Source organism: Myotis yumanensis, unplaced genomic scaffold (genome assembly GCF_028538775.1).
Source record: "Myotis yumanensis isolate MYYU_CA2020_CCGP unplaced genomic scaffold, mMyoYum1.0.hap1 SCAF_6, whole genome shotgun sequence".
NCBI lineage: Eukaryota > Metazoa > Chordata > Mammalia > Chiroptera > Vespertilionidae > Myotis > Myotis yumanensis.
Window position 1 is genome coordinate 56,326,925 of NW_027223757.1, and position 21,759 is coordinate 56,348,683.

General features: G+C 36.8%; 1 protein-coding gene across 3 annotated transcripts in view; it reads left to right on the forward strand.

Moving 5' to 3' along the window:
* Window positions 1-21,759, forward strand: part of UBE3D (ubiquitin protein ligase E3D) — a 134,663-nt gene that overhangs the window by 35,999 nt on the left and 76,905 nt on the right. For all 3 annotated transcript variants that reach the window (XM_070419321.1, XM_070419322.1, XM_070419323.1), the window contains 3 exons: window positions 1,753-1,822; window positions 3,244-3,352; window positions 5,053-5,216. In XM_070419321.1, the coding sequence (XP_070275422.1) occupies window positions 1,753-1,822; window positions 3,244-3,352; window positions 5,053-5,216 (343 nt within the window). The remainder of the gene's footprint in view (window positions 1-1,752; window positions 1,823-3,243; window positions 3,353-5,052; window positions 5,217-21,759) is intronic.

Consider the following 21,759-nt stretch of genomic DNA (forward strand, 5'->3'; position numbering starts at 1 on the left):
TGCAGATTCAAAAAGTCCAGTGAATTCTAATGATATGAGGCCCAAGAAAGATAAATTAAAACAAATTCATAGCTAGACACAGTGACACTAGAGAAAAATAAAAAGCAAAGAGAAAATCTTAAAAACAACCAAAGAGAAATGACAGATCACCTTCAAAGGAACGGTAGTAATGGACGTTTGAAGAGAATGGAATGATAGTGTCAGTATGACCATAGGTCAAAAACAGTTAACCTAAGATTTCATGTCAGGTGAAAATAAAAGATATGAAAGAATCAAGACAAAGATAAATATATTTTCTGACAAATAAAAACTGAGATATTTCACCTCTAGTGGTTTGGTTTCTTATTAAAAGAAACTTTACCTATAGAAGAAAGTGATCCCAGATAGATGGTCTAAATTCAAGAAGGGTTGGTAAAAACGTGATAAATATGTGGGTGACACTAAATTAATATTAACTGTATAAAACAACAATAATAATAACCTGTGGGATTAAAATTATAGAGTTAAATTATTTTAGCAGCAGCTCGGGTAAAAGGGATCACTTCATAAAATTAAAAGGTTCAGTTCTTCATTTAATAAAATAACTTCAAAATAGTAAAGTGAAAATGAACTTCAAAGAAAAATAAATTCATTATGGCTCTAGATATATAATAATCTATTAAACAGTATTGATTTTTTTGGCCTTTTTCTGTATTGGGCAATTGAAAAAATTTTTAGAAAATATATTAGGAACAAATTTTATCTTATACAAACAAAAATTATTTGGTACATTATTTTTAATGACTAAATAGCATTCTTGTCCCTAAATGTATAATTGTTTATTTAACCCAACCATCCTTAATTTTTAGACATTTAATTTTTCAATATTTTTCTGTTATGAGCATCATTATATGGATACATTTTTGGAGATACCTATGAGTATGCCTTTGAGATAAATTCTTATGGTATCAAAATATATACACATTTTTAAGGCATTTGACAGTGGCTTTCCAGAAATATATAATTTTCAATTCTGACGACAGTCTGTGAATGTGTACCCATTTCTCTATGTGTTCATTAGTGCTGCACCTTATCATTAAAATTATTTTATTTATTTGTTGCAAAAATAATTTCATTTTAATTTGTATTTTCTTCATTGTCAGTGAGAGTACATCTTTTTCATGGATTTTTAAATAATACAAAATGGTTGTGTTTATATTTATTTCTAAGAGATATTTAGTTTACTGTTTAAATTTTTCTGTAAACTAAGTAATCAGATAACCAGATTTGATGGGAATTGTACTTTTATAAACTCAGTGAAATTTTGGGTAAATGCTAATGTAAGGTTCACAGCGTCTGTGCAAGGGCTTTAGGTACTATGACTAAAAAGCCTTTTTCAGTGACTTCTAGGTTTGTAGCTACTCTGTAGAAATGCAGAAACCAAGCAACTAGTTTCTAGATAATAGGCCACAGCTGTGTGACTAATTTTTATAATCTCCCACATGTGTGAGCAGAGTCTTGCTACATCAGATGCACTTGGAACATGCTCTTCTGAAGTGACACCAAGCTGTCTGAAGTATCAGGGCTGTCTCCTTGTAGTCATCAAGGCTTTATCTTCTAAAACTCAGTCACTTTTTAAAAACTTTTACAGAATTTTAATTTTACCAGTATATCTACTATTTAGTTTTAATGTCATAATTTGGGACCAACATGCCCACAATAAAAATATTAGTGTGTTGGGGAGATTTTTTATGTTCTATTTTTTCTTTCTAGAAACCATTAAGTTTTATATGACAGAGGTGATTATGCAGCCATCTGAGAGAAATTTTCCCATCATACCAAGGTACAATAGCAGCTTATATTCATTCTGTAATTTCAAATGTAGGAAAAGATAGGTACTATGGATTACTTGGGAATTCATTTTTATTTATACTTCTCTTTATTTGGAAAGGTTAGTTGGACCAAACCACACTTGTAAAAGACTTGAGGATTTATTTATGGTTTGCTTACATGATGTTATAGACAAATGTACTCATATAAATCTAATTCAGATTTTTTGTTTCTTTCTATGTGCCAGATATCCAAGGTCTTATAACCTAACCATCAATAAGTTTTTGAATAATTATTTTTGGGTGTAATTTGATGTACTTAAAATTTGAGACATGGTTCAGTTTCCTAATGTTTTGTGTGGGGTTTTTTTAAGTGGTACTTAGCCACTAAATCCATTAGTGTTTCTTTTCTTCGAATTGTTTTAGTTTGTAAACAAAAGTTAACTATAGTATATATGTCTTTATTTTAGTGCATTATTGATGTCTAATGATTTTGGCAATCTAAATATAACCCTAAACTTTATTCTCCTATAAATGCTTTCTTAGGTACCTAAGATCTGATACTTTAGCAGTGGTTCTCAACCTTCTGGCCCTTTAAATACAGTTCCTCATGTTGTGACCCAACCATAAAATTATTTTTGTTGCTACTTTATAACTGTAATGTTGTTACTGTTATGAATCGTAATGTAAATATCTGATATGCAGGATGGTCTTAGGCGACCCCTGTGAAAGGGTCATTCGACCGCCAAAGGGGTCGAGATCCACAGGTTGAGAACCACTGCTTTAGGGGATCCAAATGAAAATATTGTAGATAATGCTGCCTAATGTTTGGGAGGAAATGTTTTGCCTTTTTAAACTTAATTATTCACTGTTTAATGTGCAGCACAAGTGGAACATTGACTTGTCTGACATACTTTGTTTTTGTTTTGTTAATTCTCACCTGAGGATATTTTTCCCATTGCTTTTCACAGGGAGGGAGAGGGAGACAGAGAAAGAGAGTGAAACATCAATGTGAGAGAGACACATCCACTGGCTGCCTCCCAAGTGTGCCCCAACTAGGGGTAGGGGGCTAAATCCACAACAGAAGTACGCACCCTTGACCGGGAGTCAAACCGACGACCCTTCAGTGTGCAGGCTGACACTCTAACCACTGGGCCACTGGCCAGGGCTGACATACTATTTTTTATTCAGTTAGGTTTGGGGTGGAAAATGTATTAAGGATTGGAGAATAGGATATAAGAAGACTAGAGCAAATACATTAAAATATATTAAAATCCACATTTAGCACAGGTTGTGAGGGAAGGGGTGGCATATAGAAGAATCTGGCATGCACGTGCCTCTGTCTTTTAGGTACCCTGTGGGTATTTTTGGCTCATCTTGCCATTTAGAGTTATTATGAGAGGCACATTGTGAAAATTTATTTCTGTTCAAACAGGTCTAAGTTTGTACAGAGCACTGTCGCTCAGTGCCTAGTGGAACTCTCCTCTGCCAGAAGCACTTTTAGATTCAGTGTTCAAGGTCATGACAGCAAACCGTACATCTTGGTAAGAAATTATTTCACTCAGCTTTTTGTCGCCCTAGTAACACAGGGTCTCAGTAATTCTTTAGTTTTTGTCATTCTTTTTTCTTAATTCTCAGATCTAGGAAACAGTTGATTTAAAAAACAAAGAATTTTTAATGTCAGCTTCATTTGAATATCAGTTTAATTCACAAATAGAACTTCCTTAACTTAGTAACAAATGATCAAATGCTTCTATGTGCTAGATACTAGAAATATAGAAAGAAATACAACCTGATTCCTGCTCTGTAGAAGCTCATAACACAAAACAAAGTTTTCACTCAGGTTTTAATGGTTTTTCTTGGTCAGTATAACAGAATTCTGTTTCTTTTTTTTTTTCTACTTGATACTCTTAAGAATTTTTTTGTTTGTTTCATGGTAAGAAAACTTAACACGAGACCTACCCACTTCACAGATTTCTTTTATGTATGTTTTTATTGATTTCAGAGAGATGCAGGGAGCGAGAGAGAGAGGAGAGAACCATGGATGAGAGAGAAACATCCATCAGCTGCCTCCTGCACATCCCCTACTGGGGATTGAGCCCGCAGCCCTGGCATGTGCCCTGACTGGTAATTCAATCAGCCACTCCTGCTGCATGGGATGACGCTCAAACAACTGAGCTACACCAGCTGGGACACTTCACAGATTTTTAAGTGCACAATACAGTATTGTTAACTATAAGCACAATACTTATAGCAGGTCCTCATTTCTCCCTCCCCCAGCCCCTGGCAACTCCCATTCTACTCTCTACTTCTATGAGTTAGACTATTTTTGATTCCTCATATAAATGGGATCATGCATTTTTTTTTTCTTTTGTCCTTCTGTGTCTGGCTTGTTTCACTTAGCAAAATGTCCTCAAGTTCATCATCCATGTGGTCTCATAAGATTTCCTTTCATTAAATATGTGCCACATTTTCTTTATCTATTCATTCATAGATGGACATTCAGATTGTTTCTACCTTTTGGTTTTGGTAAATAAAGCTGCAGTGAAGCTGGGGTCTCCTATTTCTCAAGGTGGGACAAACCCTAGGTATGATGTCCTTGTGGGATCAGGCTGAGTCAGACTCCAGCTGAGTTCACATCCTTGCCTGGCTCCTCCCTCCGCCTTATCCTGTTTACCTTACTCCCATTCTCCTGAGAGTATTCCCTGATTGAATCACATGCATTCAGATCCCCACTCTTCCACCAGCAGTGTTTGGGAATATCCATCCAAAGCCCTCGTCTGAACTGGCGGTATCAATCTTCTTCTATTTGCCAATCGGATAAGTGAAAAGGGGTGGCACACAAATTTTGCATTTCCTTATTGCTAGTTATATTAACATTTTTATATGTTTATCACTTATTTCTTCTGTTAATGCTGTTCATATTCTTTGCCTGATTTCCATTGGGCTGGATTTTTAGGAGTGCTATATATTATAGACAATAACTTTGTTATATGTGTATTAAATACTTCTTTCTAGCTAGTTGTCTTTTTCTTCTTTTTTTCAAACTTTATCATGTTGTTTACTCTACCAAGGTTATACTTTGAAAGACTAACCTTCCTTAAAAATTATATAGATGGTTCTCTTATATTTTTTTCTGATATTTTTATAGGTTTGTTTTGTGTTTGTTTATTTGAGTGGTGATATGAGATAGGGGTAGGATGGTGATATCCTTATACTTGGACTTTTCTCTCCTTATCTTTAGCTATGGCTTTTAAACTCAGACAGTTTGGTGATTGAATCTTTGGCGAGTTCCAGAAGTGTCAAAAAGTTTCCCTTGTTGGAAGACATATCGAAGGCAGATTCCAGTTCTGCTCAGAATGCTGTCAAAGTCCTCTACCAGCCATGCATCAAAAGTAGGAATGAAAAGTAAGTTGTGCTCTTGTTTTCTCATTTCACATTATGTTTTAGTTTCTGTTGCCATGTTGGTGTTAAGAAATTAATTAATTAAATGCTACTGTACCACTTCCATACTTGAAGCTTCTTGGAGTCATACTCCTAAATGTTATCCTTTCAGAGTAGATTGAATTATTATAGATGATTCATGCTCATGTGCAGAAAGCTTGCTTTTACTGAAAACAATTGGTCTTGTTCTTATAATCTCAGCTGTCTCTACATATGGCTGCAGTACTAAATCAGACTCAACAACTATGAATATTTACTAGTACTGATAAGCAGTTTCCAGGCATTCGGGATACAAGAGCAAATAAAACATAGTCCCTGCCTCCTTGAGTTGTCATTCTAAGAGGGGGAAGGCAGATCATAAACAAAACAGGCAAAAATATCAAAGATTAATGTGGCCCTTACTATGAGACCAACTCTCATGTAAGGGCTTCTAGCTCATTTAAGTCTATCAGCACTCTGTGGGTAGATACTATTATCACCCCCATCTTCTACACTAATAAAAGAGAAAGATGCAAATTGACCGTACCTTCGCGAGTCCCACCAGCCAATCAGGAGTGCGTATGCAAATTAACCCGACAAAGATAGTGGGTTAATTTGCATACACAGGCACTGAGCAGTGGGGGCGGGGTGGGGCCGCTCTGGGCCTCTGGGCAGCATGGGAAGGTGGAAAGGCGGCTCTGGGCCGTATGGAAGGTGGAAAGGTGGCTCCGGCAGCCAGGGGAAGGAAGGCCCATTCTTGCATGAATCTTTGTGCATTAGGCCTCTAGTTTAGAGATAAGGATGCTAAGACACAGGTGTAAATAGCACAGCTAGGTGAGGTAGTTGGGGAGTGGTAAAATGGGTGTGGGAAGGTTTTTCATTTTATATTGAAAAGGCAAGGACGGTTCCTCAGATTAAGATGATATTTAATTGGAAAACTTGAAGGAAGTTAGGGAGTGAGGCTTATTGGTGGGAAGGGCATTCCCGGCAGAGGAAACAGAGTCTTCTTATTTGAACAGATTGGAAGTTATACTTGTCCTGTACTCTAAAATGGGTTCCATCAAATTTGTACCAGGAAAAGAAAGGTCTCAGTCTTTTTCTGGGAAGTAAATAAGAAAATTTTAAAAATCATTGCTTGACTTTGAATTATGCAAGCAGTATAATTCATAAAATATTCATACAGTAGAGACAAATATGAAGTCAAATATGGAAGTTCTCCATCCTTTCTCTTTCCAGAAGTAAAAAGTATGTTGTGTATTCGTCCTTTTCTTTTTTCTGTTATATTGTATTTTAACATAAGTTAAATGGTACAAGTATATTTTTTTACACTTAAAAAACACTACTTCTTGGAGATTCTGTCTATGTCAGTGCTCAGCATTTTATGAAATGGATGTACTGTAAATATTTAATCATTTTTCTGTCGATAGATATTCGGGTTGTTACTTTTTTGCTGCTGTAGTTAGTACTGTCCTGTGTGTGTTGTACATTTGTTTTGTGATTATGTGTACTATTTTTGTAATAAGGATTTTTAAAAGTATAATTGCTGAGTCAAAGGGTATGACATTTAAAATTTTGATAGATAATATCAAATTGTTTTGCAAAAAGATATTATGGATTTATATTCTCAACTGAAGTTTCTATAAATGCCCATTTTCCTGCACCCTCACTCAAACTGCCATTTAGATTTTTGCGCATCTGATGCCAGTCTAAATGAAATAGGTTCACTTGACTATCCTTGTGTTTTATTAATGCATGATCAGAGAATAAGGCTTATGTGTGTTTGATGCTTTGGGAACTTTGTTTAGCTGTGTGTGTGTGTGTGTGTGTGTGTGTGTGTGTGTTGTGTGTATTCTAATACATAGTAAACTTTTAAGTTGTTCATTGATTATATTCTTTATTCACTAGTGTGGATGTATGTCTGCCTTTATATATTTAGATTTATTTAGTCAAGTTTATAAAACCTTTTTAAGTCATCTTTTTTTTTTTTTTATTTGAAATGTGAATTTTTCAGAAGAGGTGTTAAATCTCACTGTGAATATGGAAAAGTCATTTTCTTCTGGTTTTGATACCAGTTTTTGCATTATAGGGGTGGGCAGAAGTAGATTTGCAGCTGTACTTTAAAGCTCTGGGTATTAAGAAAAAGGAAGTGGGAGTAGATTCAGTTATGGTGGTGAACCTTATATTCATTATTATGAAGAATCTTCGCACTGCCTTTCCTGAGAAGTGCTACAAGGATCATTACACCTGTCCCATTATTTCATTCATTCCTAGCAAATCTCTGTGACATCAGAAATATAATGACTATTTAGGTTGTGTTCTCTTGTATTTGATTAGTGGACTCTTTATTTTTTAACGCCATATGTCTTGGAAACGAGTTGACGTCCAATAAATGAGTTTGATTACTTTAGTTTGCCTGTTTCATATACTGTTGTTGTGCTTTTCCTCCAGCTACTGTGTGACTTGGTCCCCCCACCCCCCAAGGTAGGAGGGGAATTTTGCCAAGTTGTGTAAGCATCCTGTGAGTTATTTACTTTTGTTTTCTGAGGACGATAGCTTCTTTCTTTTTGGGCATGAAAATATGCCGTAGATTCCCTGGCATATTTTTGGTGCATGGGTTGGTGCATTAACTATTTTAGTCCAGTTGGCTAGAATTTTTCCTAGTGGAAGTATGGATTGCCAGATGGCAGTCTAAAAGAGGAAAATAGCAAATGTAACTAGGGTTTTATTTCCTTGAGCACTCACACAAAAAAGTGGCAGTAATATTTTTAGAATGTTCTTTCTTTCTAGCAATAGACACACATATCTCTTAACATTTTGAAATCTATTTTTTAATCTCTCCTTCCCTCACCTACAATTACCCTACAACTCACATTCTTTAGTTTGCATATCAGATTTAGATACTAAATATTACCTTTTTAGCTTTGGACTTAAAGTTAACTTTTGCAGTTTAATCTGCCAATTCATCAGTTTATCTGTGTCCTCATTCTCTAGTCTGGGGGTAATTTTCCCCTCAGGGGACATTGGCAGTGTGTGGAGACATTTTTGGTTGTTAGAACTTGGGGGGGGGGGGGGGGGGGGGGGGATACTGGCATCTAGTAGGTAGAGCCAGGGAAGCTCTTAAACATCTTACAATGCATTGGAGACCTCCTACAACGAAGAATTATCTAGCCCCAAATGCTAATGATGCCAAAAGTGGAGAAACCCTAATCTAGATTATCTCCTAAAATCCAGCTGAGTTTATTTTATCCCTCTGGGTGTCATAGCTCAACATTTTCTTGAAATTGTATTTAGGCCTGCAAAGAAGAGAAATTTTACTGTGGCATGAGCCAAAATCTCTATAATCTTACATGTTAACTTTGTTAGAAAATGTAATGTAAATGTTTATTATTACACTTTTCTCTTTTCCTGTTAGGGAAACATGAAGAATAGATTTATTTTTATTAAATGATGAATTTTATAGGTATCAAGTCCTTTGTTCTCATATTTTTAAGAGAAAAGAACTAGGGGAATGTAATCAGTAAGTGTAAAGAAGTATTGTTGTTATTGCTGTTTTTTAAGCTAAATTGAATTCTCTTCATTGTATAAGTTACACAAGTCCTAGTAGTACTATTTGTTCTTCCCACCTTTTTCAAGAGATATCCAATTTAAGAATTCAGAGAATTTGAACTTAGAAGACTTATTCTATGTTCTTCTATTAATAGTATTTTCTTGCAAAATATATTGAGGGAGGAAATGTTAAAGGTATGTTATATTCACCCCTAGTTGTAGTAGAATTTAGAGATTATATTTTATAAACTAACTAGGTTTCTCTCTGTTGACTATATATAGGTAATTATTGCTTCTAAAACAGAAGTGTTATTTTTGCCCTAAGACAGTCATCATTATTGCTTTTTCTAATGAAATAAAAACAAATATAAGCCACATCCATACGCATTTCATATGTATAAAATAGTATTAGTGGTTGTTTTATTTGTGAAGTTGTATTTCTTATCTTTTTATTTTTTTACTTCAGCAAGAAAATTGAAATTCTGTGTATTCATTGGGATAAAAACCACATAACATAAAATTTACCATCTTAACCGTTTTTTTTAAGTCTATAGTTTGATAATGTCAAGTATATTCACAGTAGAGGCCCAATGCATGTGCACTCGGCGGGGAGAGGGGAGGGTCCCTCAGCCCGGCCTGCACCCTCTCGCAGTCCGGGAGCACGCAGGGAGTGGGCCTAAGCTGTCAGTCAGACATCCTTAGTGCTGCTGTGGAGGCGGGAGAGGCTCCTGCCATCGTCAGCCATGAGCCCGGCTTCTTGGGGCCCTGCCCCCTGCAGGTCGTGATCGGGGCCCCAAAGCTGGGCTCACGGCTTCTGGCTGAGCATGAGCAGCACTCCCCCTATGGGAGGACACTGACCACCAGGGGGCAGCTCCTGCATTGAGCGTCTGCCCCTTGGTGGTCAGTGCGCATCATAGTGACCAGTCGTTCCACAGTTTGGTCGATTTGCATATTGGCCTTTTATTGTATAAGATTGTTGTAAAATATACCTACAGAACTATTTCATCCTGCAAATTTGAAACTCTACACTCATTAAACACAACTCTTCTCTTCCTACTTTCCCCAATCCCTCTTATTTTTTGTTTTTATAAATTTGACTGTATTAGTCTGCTAGGGCTGCCATAACAAAATACCACAGACTGGATGGCTTAAAATTAACAGAGATTTATTTTCTCAGAGTTCTAGAGGCTGGAAGACCAAGATCAAAGTGTGTCAGGATTGGTCTCTGCTAAGGCCTCTCTTCCTGACAAATATCTTCTTGCTGTGACCTCACATGATCTCTCTTTGCTTATGGAGAGAAAGAGAGAGATCTCTTGTGTCTTTCTTCTGATAAGTAGTCTTATCAGATTAAGGTTTCATTCTTATTTAACTTAAGTACTTTGTTAAGGGCCCTATCTTTCAAATACAGTCACATTGGGTTAGAACCCTACCTCTACTTATATTTAACATGAATCTTGGAGGGACATAATGCAATTTATAGCATTGACTGTTTTAAAATATGTTTTTATTAGTTTTTAGGGAGAGGAAGAGAGAGAGAGAAACATCGATGAGAGAGAAACATTGTTCGGCTGCCTCCTGCATCCCCCTACTGGGGATGGAGTTCAAAACCTGGGCATGTGCTCTGACTGAGAATTGAACTGACGGCTTCTTGGTACATGGTCTGATGCTCAACCAACTGAGCTACGTCGGTTGGGCTAATATTGACTGTTTTAGATATTTCATATAAGTGCAATCATATAGTATTTGTCTTTTCACGACTGGTTTATTTTGCTTAGCATATGTCCTGAAAGTTCATCCGTGTTGTAGCATGTAATTGCCTTTCTTATTAAAGATGAAACTATATATACTAGTGTGTGTGTGTATGTGTGTATGTGTGTGTGTGTGTGTGTGTGTGTGTGTGTGTATGCCATTTTTTGTTTATCCATTCATTCCTCAATGGATATTTGGGTTGCTTCCATCTTTTGTGTCTTCTGAATAGTGTTGCTGTGAACTTGGGGTGTACAAATATATTTTTGAAACCTTGCTTTCAATGCTTTTGGGTATATACCCAGAAATGAGATAACTGGGTTATAATGGTAGTTCTATTTTTAATTATTTGAGGCATCATCATACTGTTTTCCATGGTGCATCGTTTTATATTCCTACCAACAGTGCACAAGGGTTCTACTTTTTCATGTTCTCGACAACACTTGTTATTTTCTGTGTTGTTTTTATAGTAGCCATTTTATTAGGTGTGAGGTGGTATTTCATTGTGGTTTTAGTTTGCATTTCTCTGATAATTAGTGGTACTGAGCATCTTTTCATATACTTGTTGGCCATTTGTGTATCTTCTTTGGAGAAATGTCTGTTCAAGTTCTTTGCCCATTTTTAAATTGGGTTATTTGACTTTTTATTGTTGAATTGTAGTTCTTTATATATTCTGATATTAATCCTTTATTAAACATATGACCTGCAAATTTTTTTTTCCATTCCATAGGCTGCCTTTGCACTGTTCATTGTCTTTTGGCACACACAAATTTTTAAGTTTGATGTAGTTACACTTGTCTATTTTTACTTTTGTTGCCTGTGTTTTTGGTGTCATATCCAAGAAATCATTGCCACTCTGCTTAATTTTGATGCTCTATGGGGCAGAGACTATCATTGCCTAAAATACTTTGGAAATAAAATTAGGTGATTTTGAGGAGATTTAGAGCAATCTGTTCTTTTGATTGGTTAAAAACATAAACAAAATGTTAATTTATGCTAATTGTACATCCAGCAGAATATCCAAGACTTGTTTGTTTGTTTTTTATAATTGCCTAATCTGCTAAAACACTTCATGTTAATTTATTTGGATATGTGCTAATATGTTGCTAGAATGAATGAATGAGTGTCACCAACCCCTAAAGAATGCTTTCAATGCTTTTGATGCTTTTTTAAATCATCTCCTTTAAGTGTCTTCTACTTCCTCACATAGGAGTCACAGGGAGGCATTGTCAGTGCACTCTAATTAGGGACATTGACTTTGCAGAGTATAATAAACTTAAATTTCAGTATAAATGTCCAAATCTCACATTAGTGAGGAACTGAGGAACAATAAGAAAAGTAAGTAGAGTTAGTTAGTTGGTGAGAGAGCCAGAATTAGAGCTAGGTTGTTGTTATTCTAAATTCAGTGTTTTTTGATTGTATCATATAGTGCCTCACAATAAAATTTTAGGAGATCTGAAAATTTCTCTATAAATGTATATTTTTCCTCAAGAGCAATTTCCCTAGAGTCTAGAATGTCAGCATTTTGATTACTCTCCAAAATATCCTGCTTACATATACTCCATTCAGTGAATATTTATGCATCTTAATATGTAGCATCAGTAGCAGAAACATCTAATTTATAGTGTGTTTATATCCAATCTGATAGATCAGAATTTAAGGATACAAATATGATTTTTTTCCCCCAGAAGTCCATTGCCTTAGCTTTTTAGAATAGGAACCCACTGAAAGGAAATTAATCTAAAAATCCAGGAAAGTAATCAGATACCTCTGGGAAAATATAAATAATGCTTCCTTGGAAAGCACTTTTCACACATTTGTCTGCTAGTACCACATTAGCACCAAGACACATTCATCTAGAGACCAATTCTCATTATTAAGCAAATTGAGTACACACTGCTTTGGTTAGTAATTGGTAAAAAATCCTGAGTGGACTGTGTTAGTGCAGTAGCCTAAATTCAATACGTTTTATTTGGGATTTCTATATCATCCATTAATTAATTTGTAATCATTAAAGAAGATACAGGAAATAAGGCCATAACATAAAATAAAAGTGAGCATTTTCCTATAGTCAAAGCAGATTTTCTCTGATTACTTATTGGGGGTTGGGAAGTATAGTCATGACCTGTGAAGGCAAGAAGGGGAGAAGACAGGGATTGGATGAAAGAAGAAAGGGGGATCTATATATGAAATTGTTTCTTCAATTTTCTGTGTTTACAATTCAGACCTGAATTAGTTGTCTTAACCTTTCACATCCTCTTTTTCATTACTTCCTACTATATTTGGTATTGTATGTGATTCCAAAGCAGGAGAACAAAGATTTCTGCCATAAAGAACTTAAAGTTAAGACAACATGGTAAATACACAAAAATGCATTCTGTCAAAAGAGCAAAATTTACACACATGCTAAGGAACAGATTTACATGGAAAACAGTATTCTTTAGCTGAATTGAAGAAAATAGAAAAAAAAGGTAAGATGTGCTCTTTTCCATCCACACCCCAGTAAAAGCTGAAAAAGCCTGGGGAAAGAAACTGTGCATGTTTTCAGATAGTGGGTTCCAGGGAGCTCCATCCAGTAGGCTACTGCTGATGGAGTGACCTATGGCTCAGAGGGGGTTAGAGTGGGAGGTGAGGGGCAATCTTCTACCTATGGAGATGCTGCATTCATCTGCTTAGCATATTAGGTTCTCCTCAAAAGCTTTTGGTTGGAGAATGGGTTCCACAGCTGATTTAAAAAAATGTTTGAAAACCACCATTCTCCCTGCAAAGCATTTCACAAGGCTGTGCTTAAATTCACTGGGTCATAGCAAAGTTACTACTTGCAAAATTGACCACATTGCCATAGTGCATAGTGTTTGAATGGTCTTCCTTTCATTGAGCTGAAATCGGCCTCCCAGAGACTCTCATTCAGAGCTACCAAAATTAAGCTGCTGATCCTTGAACATGAGAGCTCTTCAAATATTCAAATAATCTGACACTCCTAGATTTTCTCTTTTCAAAGCTAAAGATTCTCAAATGGATCCCTTTCCTTGCGCAGTCTCTTTTTATACTCAGTTCCTTTTCCTCTTACCATCTTGATTACCCATAGGATGTTGTGCCAACAACCTGTCAACTTTGCATAGATAGGGTGAATTGGAGAGAAGCTAGAGCTAGGGATTCCTCCTACAAGGCCGTTTAAGATAATTTCGATGTAATGGGAAGAAGGTGTTTTCAGTGGTACTACACAAGAGAGAATGGATTTCAAGAATCCATTGAATTTGTACATTAAACAAAAGTTTTCCACCTGAGGTATTGCAGGTATTCCTTTATTCTTTCAATAAACACTTGTTACCGTAAATTCCCAATACTGTGCTAGGTGTCAGGAACACAATATTGAGCAAAAGAGATCTGATGCCTTGCATTATTAGGCCTTATTAGAATCTGGTGGGAAGGATAAAAAGTGTAAAATTGCAAAGCGATCAGTGCTAGGACAAAGAGATACGTGGTGCTATGAGAGCAAATCATAGGAAGAGGCCAGCCAGGTCAGGATAGGATTCCAGGAAGAATTGATGTTTGACTGATGTATGAAGGATGAGAATGCATTAACTGTGTGAAGAGTCCCTAGGCAGGAGGAAAAGCAATACAAAAGGACCTAAGGTGGGAGAGAACACAGAGAGCGTAAAAGGGATGGAAAGAAGGCCAACGTAGCTATTGGAGAGAGTGAGAAACAGAAATAGGTTAGGGGGAGCCAGGCCAACTCAGGATCCTAAAGGACATTTTAAAGAATTTTGTCTTTGTATTTATCCTAAGAACAATAAGGATCTATTACATGTTTTATTTAGAGAGAAGGATGAGATGGTTTAACTTATTTTTCAGAAAGATTACTCAGGCAGCCATTTAGAAAACAGATGGATATAGTAGATCAGATAGGAAGCTATTGCAGAAGCCCAAGAGAAATTATTATAGTGGGTGATGGTAGCTGAGATATATTTGAGAGGTACTTAGTAAATAACATTGCAGTGTTTGGTAATTGATGTATTTTTGGAATGAACCACTGTTTACTGGAATAAATAATATTTAGGAAGATCAAGTTTTGAGAGAAAATCACGAGTTTCAGTTTTATACATGTTGAGTTTGAGGTACTTCTGAGTCATAGGAGAGTAACAAACAGAAAGTTAATATATAGACTTGGAGTTCAGATGAGAGATTTGGACTGGATTTGTGAATTTGTGAGTTATCTGGTCATAGTGGTCATAATTAAAACCAAGGGCATGGGTGAGATGTACTATAGTAATTGAGTTTTCTGAATAAAAGGTCTCTGGGCTGAAATAAGTTTTATATAGACACTATAGACTGCCATTCCTACTCTTCTTTTCCTGCGGGTGATATTTTTAGTTTTTGTGCATCTATGTACTCTTCTCTTTTGTAAGCTTGATATGAGCCCCCTCCTCTTTAAAACCTTTACAGATTATTGTGGTTTTAATAATCTAATAATAACAACTATTACTGAATTTTTAATATGCATCAGACATGTTGAATTTTTAAAAATATATATCATTGAATGCTCATCATGTCTCTGTGGGGAGGTGAATGCTCATGACATCTCTGTGGGACAGTGCTCTGGTTACCATCTTGACAGAAACTAAAGTCACTTACCCAATGAGGCACAGCTGAGATGTCACAGACTTCGGATTCAAAAAATGTCTGTCTTGAAAACCCTTGGTAATGTCTGCCCCATGTGTTTCTTGTGTCAGTATTTGCAGAGTAGCATCTAAAACAGCGGTTCTCAACCTGTGGGTCACGACCCCTTTGGAGGTCAAACGACCCTTTCACAGGGGTCGCCTAAGACCATCGGAAAACACATATATAATTACATATTGTTTTTGTGATTAATCACTATGCTTTAATTATGTTCAATTTGTAACAATGAAATTCGGGGTCACCACAACATGAGGAACTATATTAAAGGGTCGCGGCATTAGGAAGGTTGAGAACCACTGATCTAAAACAACTGCCTGTGAAGCAAAAATAATGGTGGAAAAAAATTTTTTTTAAATGTGGAAGTGATTTATTTACCAAGTACTACTTTTGGACTCTTCAGACTTAGACCATCAAACCTTCCTACAAGCTCACAAGTAGGAATAACTAATCCACTCTTTTTTTATCTACCTAATGAAACCTAAACTTGGCAACTCCTTCTAAATCTAATTTCATTATCTACTCTTTTTTCCTCCTGCTGATTGCAAACCCCAGTCTAATTGACTGCCCTCGAGCCCATCTTAGTATATTTCCATATCAACCATGTACCCATGACTAGCTTCAAACCATCTTAACCCTTTTGGGGCTGACCTCTTCCCTCTCTTTTCCACAGTTACCTCACATGCTGGGATCCTTTCCAAATACTTAATTTCCTTAGTATTCTCCACGTTGCATTCTCACTTGGGGATCCTACTTGATTTACTCTCCTAGGCTTCTTTGGACCTACTTCTGGTATCTGCTTGTACCCTCACTCCACCCTTTTCCCAGTGCGGTGACTGACTTAGTCATTGTAAACCCTCCAGGTCCACTTTGGCTCACCAACCACTTTTTACCTCTTTGATAAAATCATTTGGTCTGTATTTAAAAACAACTGCAACAAAAATAGAACTTTAGGGCAGGAGATTGTTCAGAAATGCCTTGTTCTTAGCCAAATTCTTACATAAATAGTTCTTAAGATGCTTATAGAATAGATTTAAATTAAGGTTTACATATAACTCAGCAAAAGTATTCCAGAAAAAAAGAGAGAACCTAGAACAAAAAGTGAGCATGCAGTTTTTTCATTGAAATGGTTGGTCTTGGGACTTCGTGATACAGTTGTAGAAATGTACGAATGTCTTAAATGTAATAATCTTACCTGGCATGGGACTTCAGCACACTGAATTAAGGAGTGATTCCCCCATCTGTAGCCGGGGATGATTATTAGGGCATTTGATATTGAGAGGACCTGAAACATTTGAGGGCACTTAGAAGTTGTAGGTGGACATTTGACATGTTATACTGGGAAGAGTATGGGATTGGAGTCAGACATGCAATATAGTCCCAGATTTTCCACTGACATTGACTAGCTATGTTGCCAAGCAAAGGGACAGACTCCTCTCTGGCCCTTAATTTCCTCATATTGGGGATAGGTATGCTTAACATTCTGTAATTCTGAAACTTTGGGACACTTATAAGCATTTTGAAGAGGTGATCTTAAGCTCTCTATTGTGTTTAGTGTGTCTTATAAACTGAAGGCTTAGTTTTCTTTTTCTAGGAGTATTTAATAAATGCATTGCTTAGCCTCAGATTCAGTTCCACAGACATTCACTTAGGCTTCCTGTGTGTAAAGTCTGCTTAGAGATATAGAAGATAAAAATATAAATAAGACAGAATTTTTACTTCCAGAGTCTCAATGATTAATCATGGGAACTGATAAATTACATAAAAACTCTAGAACAGTGGTTCTCAACCTTCCTAATGCCGCGACCCATTAATACAGTTCCTCATGTTATGGTGACCCCCAACCATAAAATTATTTTCGTTGCTACTTCATAACTGTAATTTTGCTACTGTTATGAATCGTCAAGTAAATATCTGATATGCAGGATGTATTTTCATTGTTACAAATTGAACATAATTAAAGTATAGTGATTAATCACAAAAACAATATGTAATTATATCTGTGTTTTCCGATGGTCTTAGGCGACCCCTGTGAAAGGGTCGTTCGACCCCCAAAGGGGTCGTGACCCACAGGTTGAGAACCGCTGCTCTAGAAGGTATATGCTATGCCCTATGATAGACAAACAGAGGGCTTTCGATTAATTCTAATTAAGGAAAATTTCATACAGAGGGTAGCATTTGGTCTGAGAATTATGTAAAGACTAGAGGCCCGGTGCATGAATTCATGCATGGGTGGAATCCCAAGATGGGTGGGGGAGGCCAGGACGTGATTATCCTTCCGGGTGGGGAGTGAGGGGGCGGGATGCCCTTGAGTGCCCGAGGCTGACTTCCAAGAGGCCTGCGGTGCTGGTTCGTCAGTGTCCCAGGGGTGGGCCACAGTGGGTTCTTAAACTGGACCGGAGGGCCGGAACAAAAGCATGGATGGAGTGTTTGTGTGAACTAATATAAATTCAAAGTAAACATCATTACATAAAAGGGTACGGTCTTTTTTTTTTTTTTAGTTTTATTCATTTCAAACAGGCCGGATCTGGCCCGCGGGCCATAGTTTGCCCACGGCTGGTCTAGCCCGTTCTCTGGAGATTGGACCTGCAGGACTACTGAGGGAGTGACTGGTTGCTGCCAGGCTGGTGGGCCACCAGGACAGGTCAGTCAGCTGAGCGGCACTCCCATTGTGAGAGTGCACTGTCCACCAGGGGGCAGTTCCTGCATTGAGCATCTGCCCCCTGGTCGTCAGTGCACGCCACAGTGACCGGTCGACCAGTTGTTCTGATCGTTCAGTCGCTTAGGCTTTTATATATTTAGATAATGGGAGCAGGAGGCTGAAGAGGAGACAGCCTGAGCAAAAGTTAGAAATTGCAGGATGTATTTCCTAAAATATATTTCAAAAGATATTAATAGGATTTTCTTTTTTTGTGGGAGAAAAAAGATGCCATAGTGAATTAATACAAATTAGATTGTTACTGTGCAATTTTGTTTCTTACTATTGTTATTTTTATATTAAACAAATTTATGAAGCATTGGGCTCAATGAAACTGTGTATAGGTATTTTACTGCTATACTGCTACAGTATACTGACCTTAATATTCTAAAGGTCACTGTGAATTGCTAAGAGGAACATGTAGTGCTTAGCACTTTATGAATCTTATATGATAACAGAACCCCTTTTCATGGGAACACTAGGTCCAAAGATGTAATTTTGAGAAATTGCATCAGAAAATCATATATATCAGTGAGTGGAATGAACATAGCAAGAGAGATCTTCTGATATTAATTGAACCAAAGTTGGAAAATAATAGTTTCATAAAGAAAGAGATTGGAATATGTATATTCACACACAGAAAAGCCATTTTCTATGTCAGCCGGTAGGTGTCAGTGTATGCCAGGTATAGGTTGGTTGCATCCATCTAGGAATAGGTTAGGCAGGGGTGGGCAAACTTTTTGACTCGAGGGCCACAATGGGTTCTTAAACTGGACCGGAGGGCCGGAACAAAAGCATGGATGGAGTGTTTGTGTGAACTAACATAAATTCAAAGAAAACATCATTACATAAAAGGGTACAGTCTTTTTTTTTTTTTTAGTTTTATTCATTTCAAACGGGCCGGATCTGGCCCTCGGGCCGTAGTTTGCCCACGGCTGGGTTAGAGGGTCATCAAATGTTGATAATTGTTGAGAGTGCCTGTACATTGAAGGAAGGGAATTCATGAGAAAATTTATATTTATTTACAATTGTAAGGTTAATATGTTTTAAGCCACTTAAATAATGAATTGTGTTCTGCTAACACACACGCACACAAGAACCCTGCCCATTTGTATACACAGATAAGATGAAAGGTTCATTCATTCATTCATTCATTCATGCTTCAACTAATAGATGGTGTGTCAGGTGATAGGTATACATTAGTGAATAAAACCTCTAAAACCCTTGTTCTTATAGAACATATAGTCTAGGAATGGGACTAATATATATCTAGTATTATATGTTTTAAAGAACATCACCACTTCCCTGGTGAATACATGAAAAATACCCAAAAGGCAAAGTTAGTTCTTAGTAAAGGCCTCAGAGACAGGCGAACTACAGATCCCATTTCTTTACCTCGGAGATGTGACCTATAAATGTTGGAAGACTTACGTGACATTTTGGAATATTTATATCCCATCTGTGCATGTTTGCTCTGAAATCTATTGGAACAAAAGAAAATGTATTTCAAAAAATTTAGCTCACAACTGTTTTTATAATGAAGATCTTAATTTTTTATTGATGCACTTTAGTCTTTTGCAGATGACACTAATTAATGCTAATGTGACATGTACCTCTAATTTTCTCTAAGACCATATTGATTATGCCTAGCAACTCTCCCTCCTGAGGCTGTGTGCTTGGCGGGTTCATAGATAATCAGAGCTTTGGTGAAAACCTTGAGGGAAAATTCCAAAAGTTGGGGATTCAGGAAATGCTAAGGGGAAGGAAGTTTTTTTTCAACCAGTTTGTAAGGTTAATCTTAATTGGTTAGGATTGCTATGTTTTCATTCTTTTTGATTTTTTTATTTTCAAAATTATAAATATTTCTTAACCACAAATTTTTATTTTCTTACATAACATCTTCCTTCACCAAAATTTGGGGGAGAGAGGGGCAGGGAATTTACTTTTAAGCTATGGGAGCATAGCTCAGGAATCATCAGCCATTCTTCATTTGATAGTTTAATTCATGTGTGCAAGTTAAATAACTAAATATTCTATTTAGGACCTTCTAAAAAATGGTCTGCTACCAAAATTCACAGGATTATTATGAAAAACTACCTGATCCCTGCCTAATTCCGTGTATTAATGAGTCAGTGCAGGTATTTATTTATTAAACATGGTGCTATGAACAATTAGGTATTCCAGAAAGATTAAATAAATATAATCCCACCTTCTTTGTATCATTGGGTTTTTGAAGGTATATAATCATTTTAAAGTATGTCAACAAATTCTTTATTCCTCCCTTTAAAAAGTAGAGTTTAATTCCTCTCTCTCTTGGTGTGATCTGGACTTAATAAATAGAACTAAGTGGATGTGGCAGAGCGTGAATTCTGGGAGTAGGCCATAAAAGGCACAGTGGATTCCTCCTTGCTCTGGGAGGAGGGGAGGATCCAGCTGCCAGAATAAGGACAGTGGGGCCCCAGTCTCAGTGTCTGTAGGCACTGAGATGACTGTAGGCCCTACTCTCATCTTGACTGCAATCTCAGGAGAAACTCTGAACCAGAGCCAATCCAGATAAATTGTTACTTTAAGCTGCCAGGTTTGGGGGTACTTGTTATGCAGCAGTAGATAACTCAAGAGATAAGACAGAAACAAACCTGGAGTCCTTCGACATATTGTCCTCACTTCTTGCAAATTTCAGGGTGTATCTGAACCCCATGAAATTGGATTAAAATGCATATGTATGTGTGTTTTTCTTGGCAAGTGTTTAAAGCTCTCATCAGTTTCTAAAAGGAGTCCCTAATCTCTGTAAGGCTACAAATCTGTGTTTTATTCCGAGGGAATAGAGCAGGGGGGCCCAAAAGTAGATAGAAAGGTTTCATTGTGGAGGACATCTCTTATGTATAAGCCATTGATGTGTACTTCCTGATGAAGACTGGAGTTGAATCAGGGCTTAAAAAGTGAAAATAACTTACATAGCCATATGGGACAGTCTTCTTTCAAAGTGTGCTTGATTGCAAATAAAATTTTATTAGAAACACAGTCATGCCCATTTGTATACATGTCGTCATCTATGAATGCTCTTGCCATACAACAGCAGAGTTGAGTAGTTGTGACAAATGTCCCACATGTCTCAAATATTTACTATCTGGCCCTTTATTTATTAAGAGGTTTTCTAATCTTACTTTTTTATACTGTGATGAGGTTGGCATTCTTTTGGCACAAAAGCATAGCTGAAATACATCTGTCTAAATGATAAGTGAATGTATTACAAGTCATGTAGCAGACTGTCCTACAGGTAATACATTAACATTTACTCTCTAAGCCCTGTAGGAGTAATTGCTCTCCTGGTCTAAGGAAGAAGTCGCTACCTGGACAGCCTCCTGGAGAAGTGAGATTTATAAACAGAGGGCAGAGGTTAATGATGCTGGAACAGAGGTGAACACCTCAGGGACCATGTACTGCTGATGACAATGGCTCCTCAGCCATAAGGGGCATAGTAGGAGAGGCCTGCTGTAATTTATTACTATAAAGGAGCTCTTGCCTTCTCTGTATTTGCCTAGAAGACTTGACATTTTTTCTTTTATCCAAAATCATCTATAAAGGATGCATATGTCATTTTGAAATTAGGTGCTTGAGGGCTGGATTCTAGTCTGTTTTCTTGCTAATTCCATTTTGTAGAGTGTTGTAAACTCTCTTGTCACTAACAGTTACTGACTGATTCTTCCAGGTATGGTGGCAGTCACTTTAGTATTGGGCTTAGTTCTGGGACTTCAGTTATGATTTTATTTTCCTGCCATTAATCCCCTGACAACACCTGGTTTTGCTTTGTAATTTTGGTTTCAATGTGTTATGTGTTTATCCTTTAATATCTAAGACATT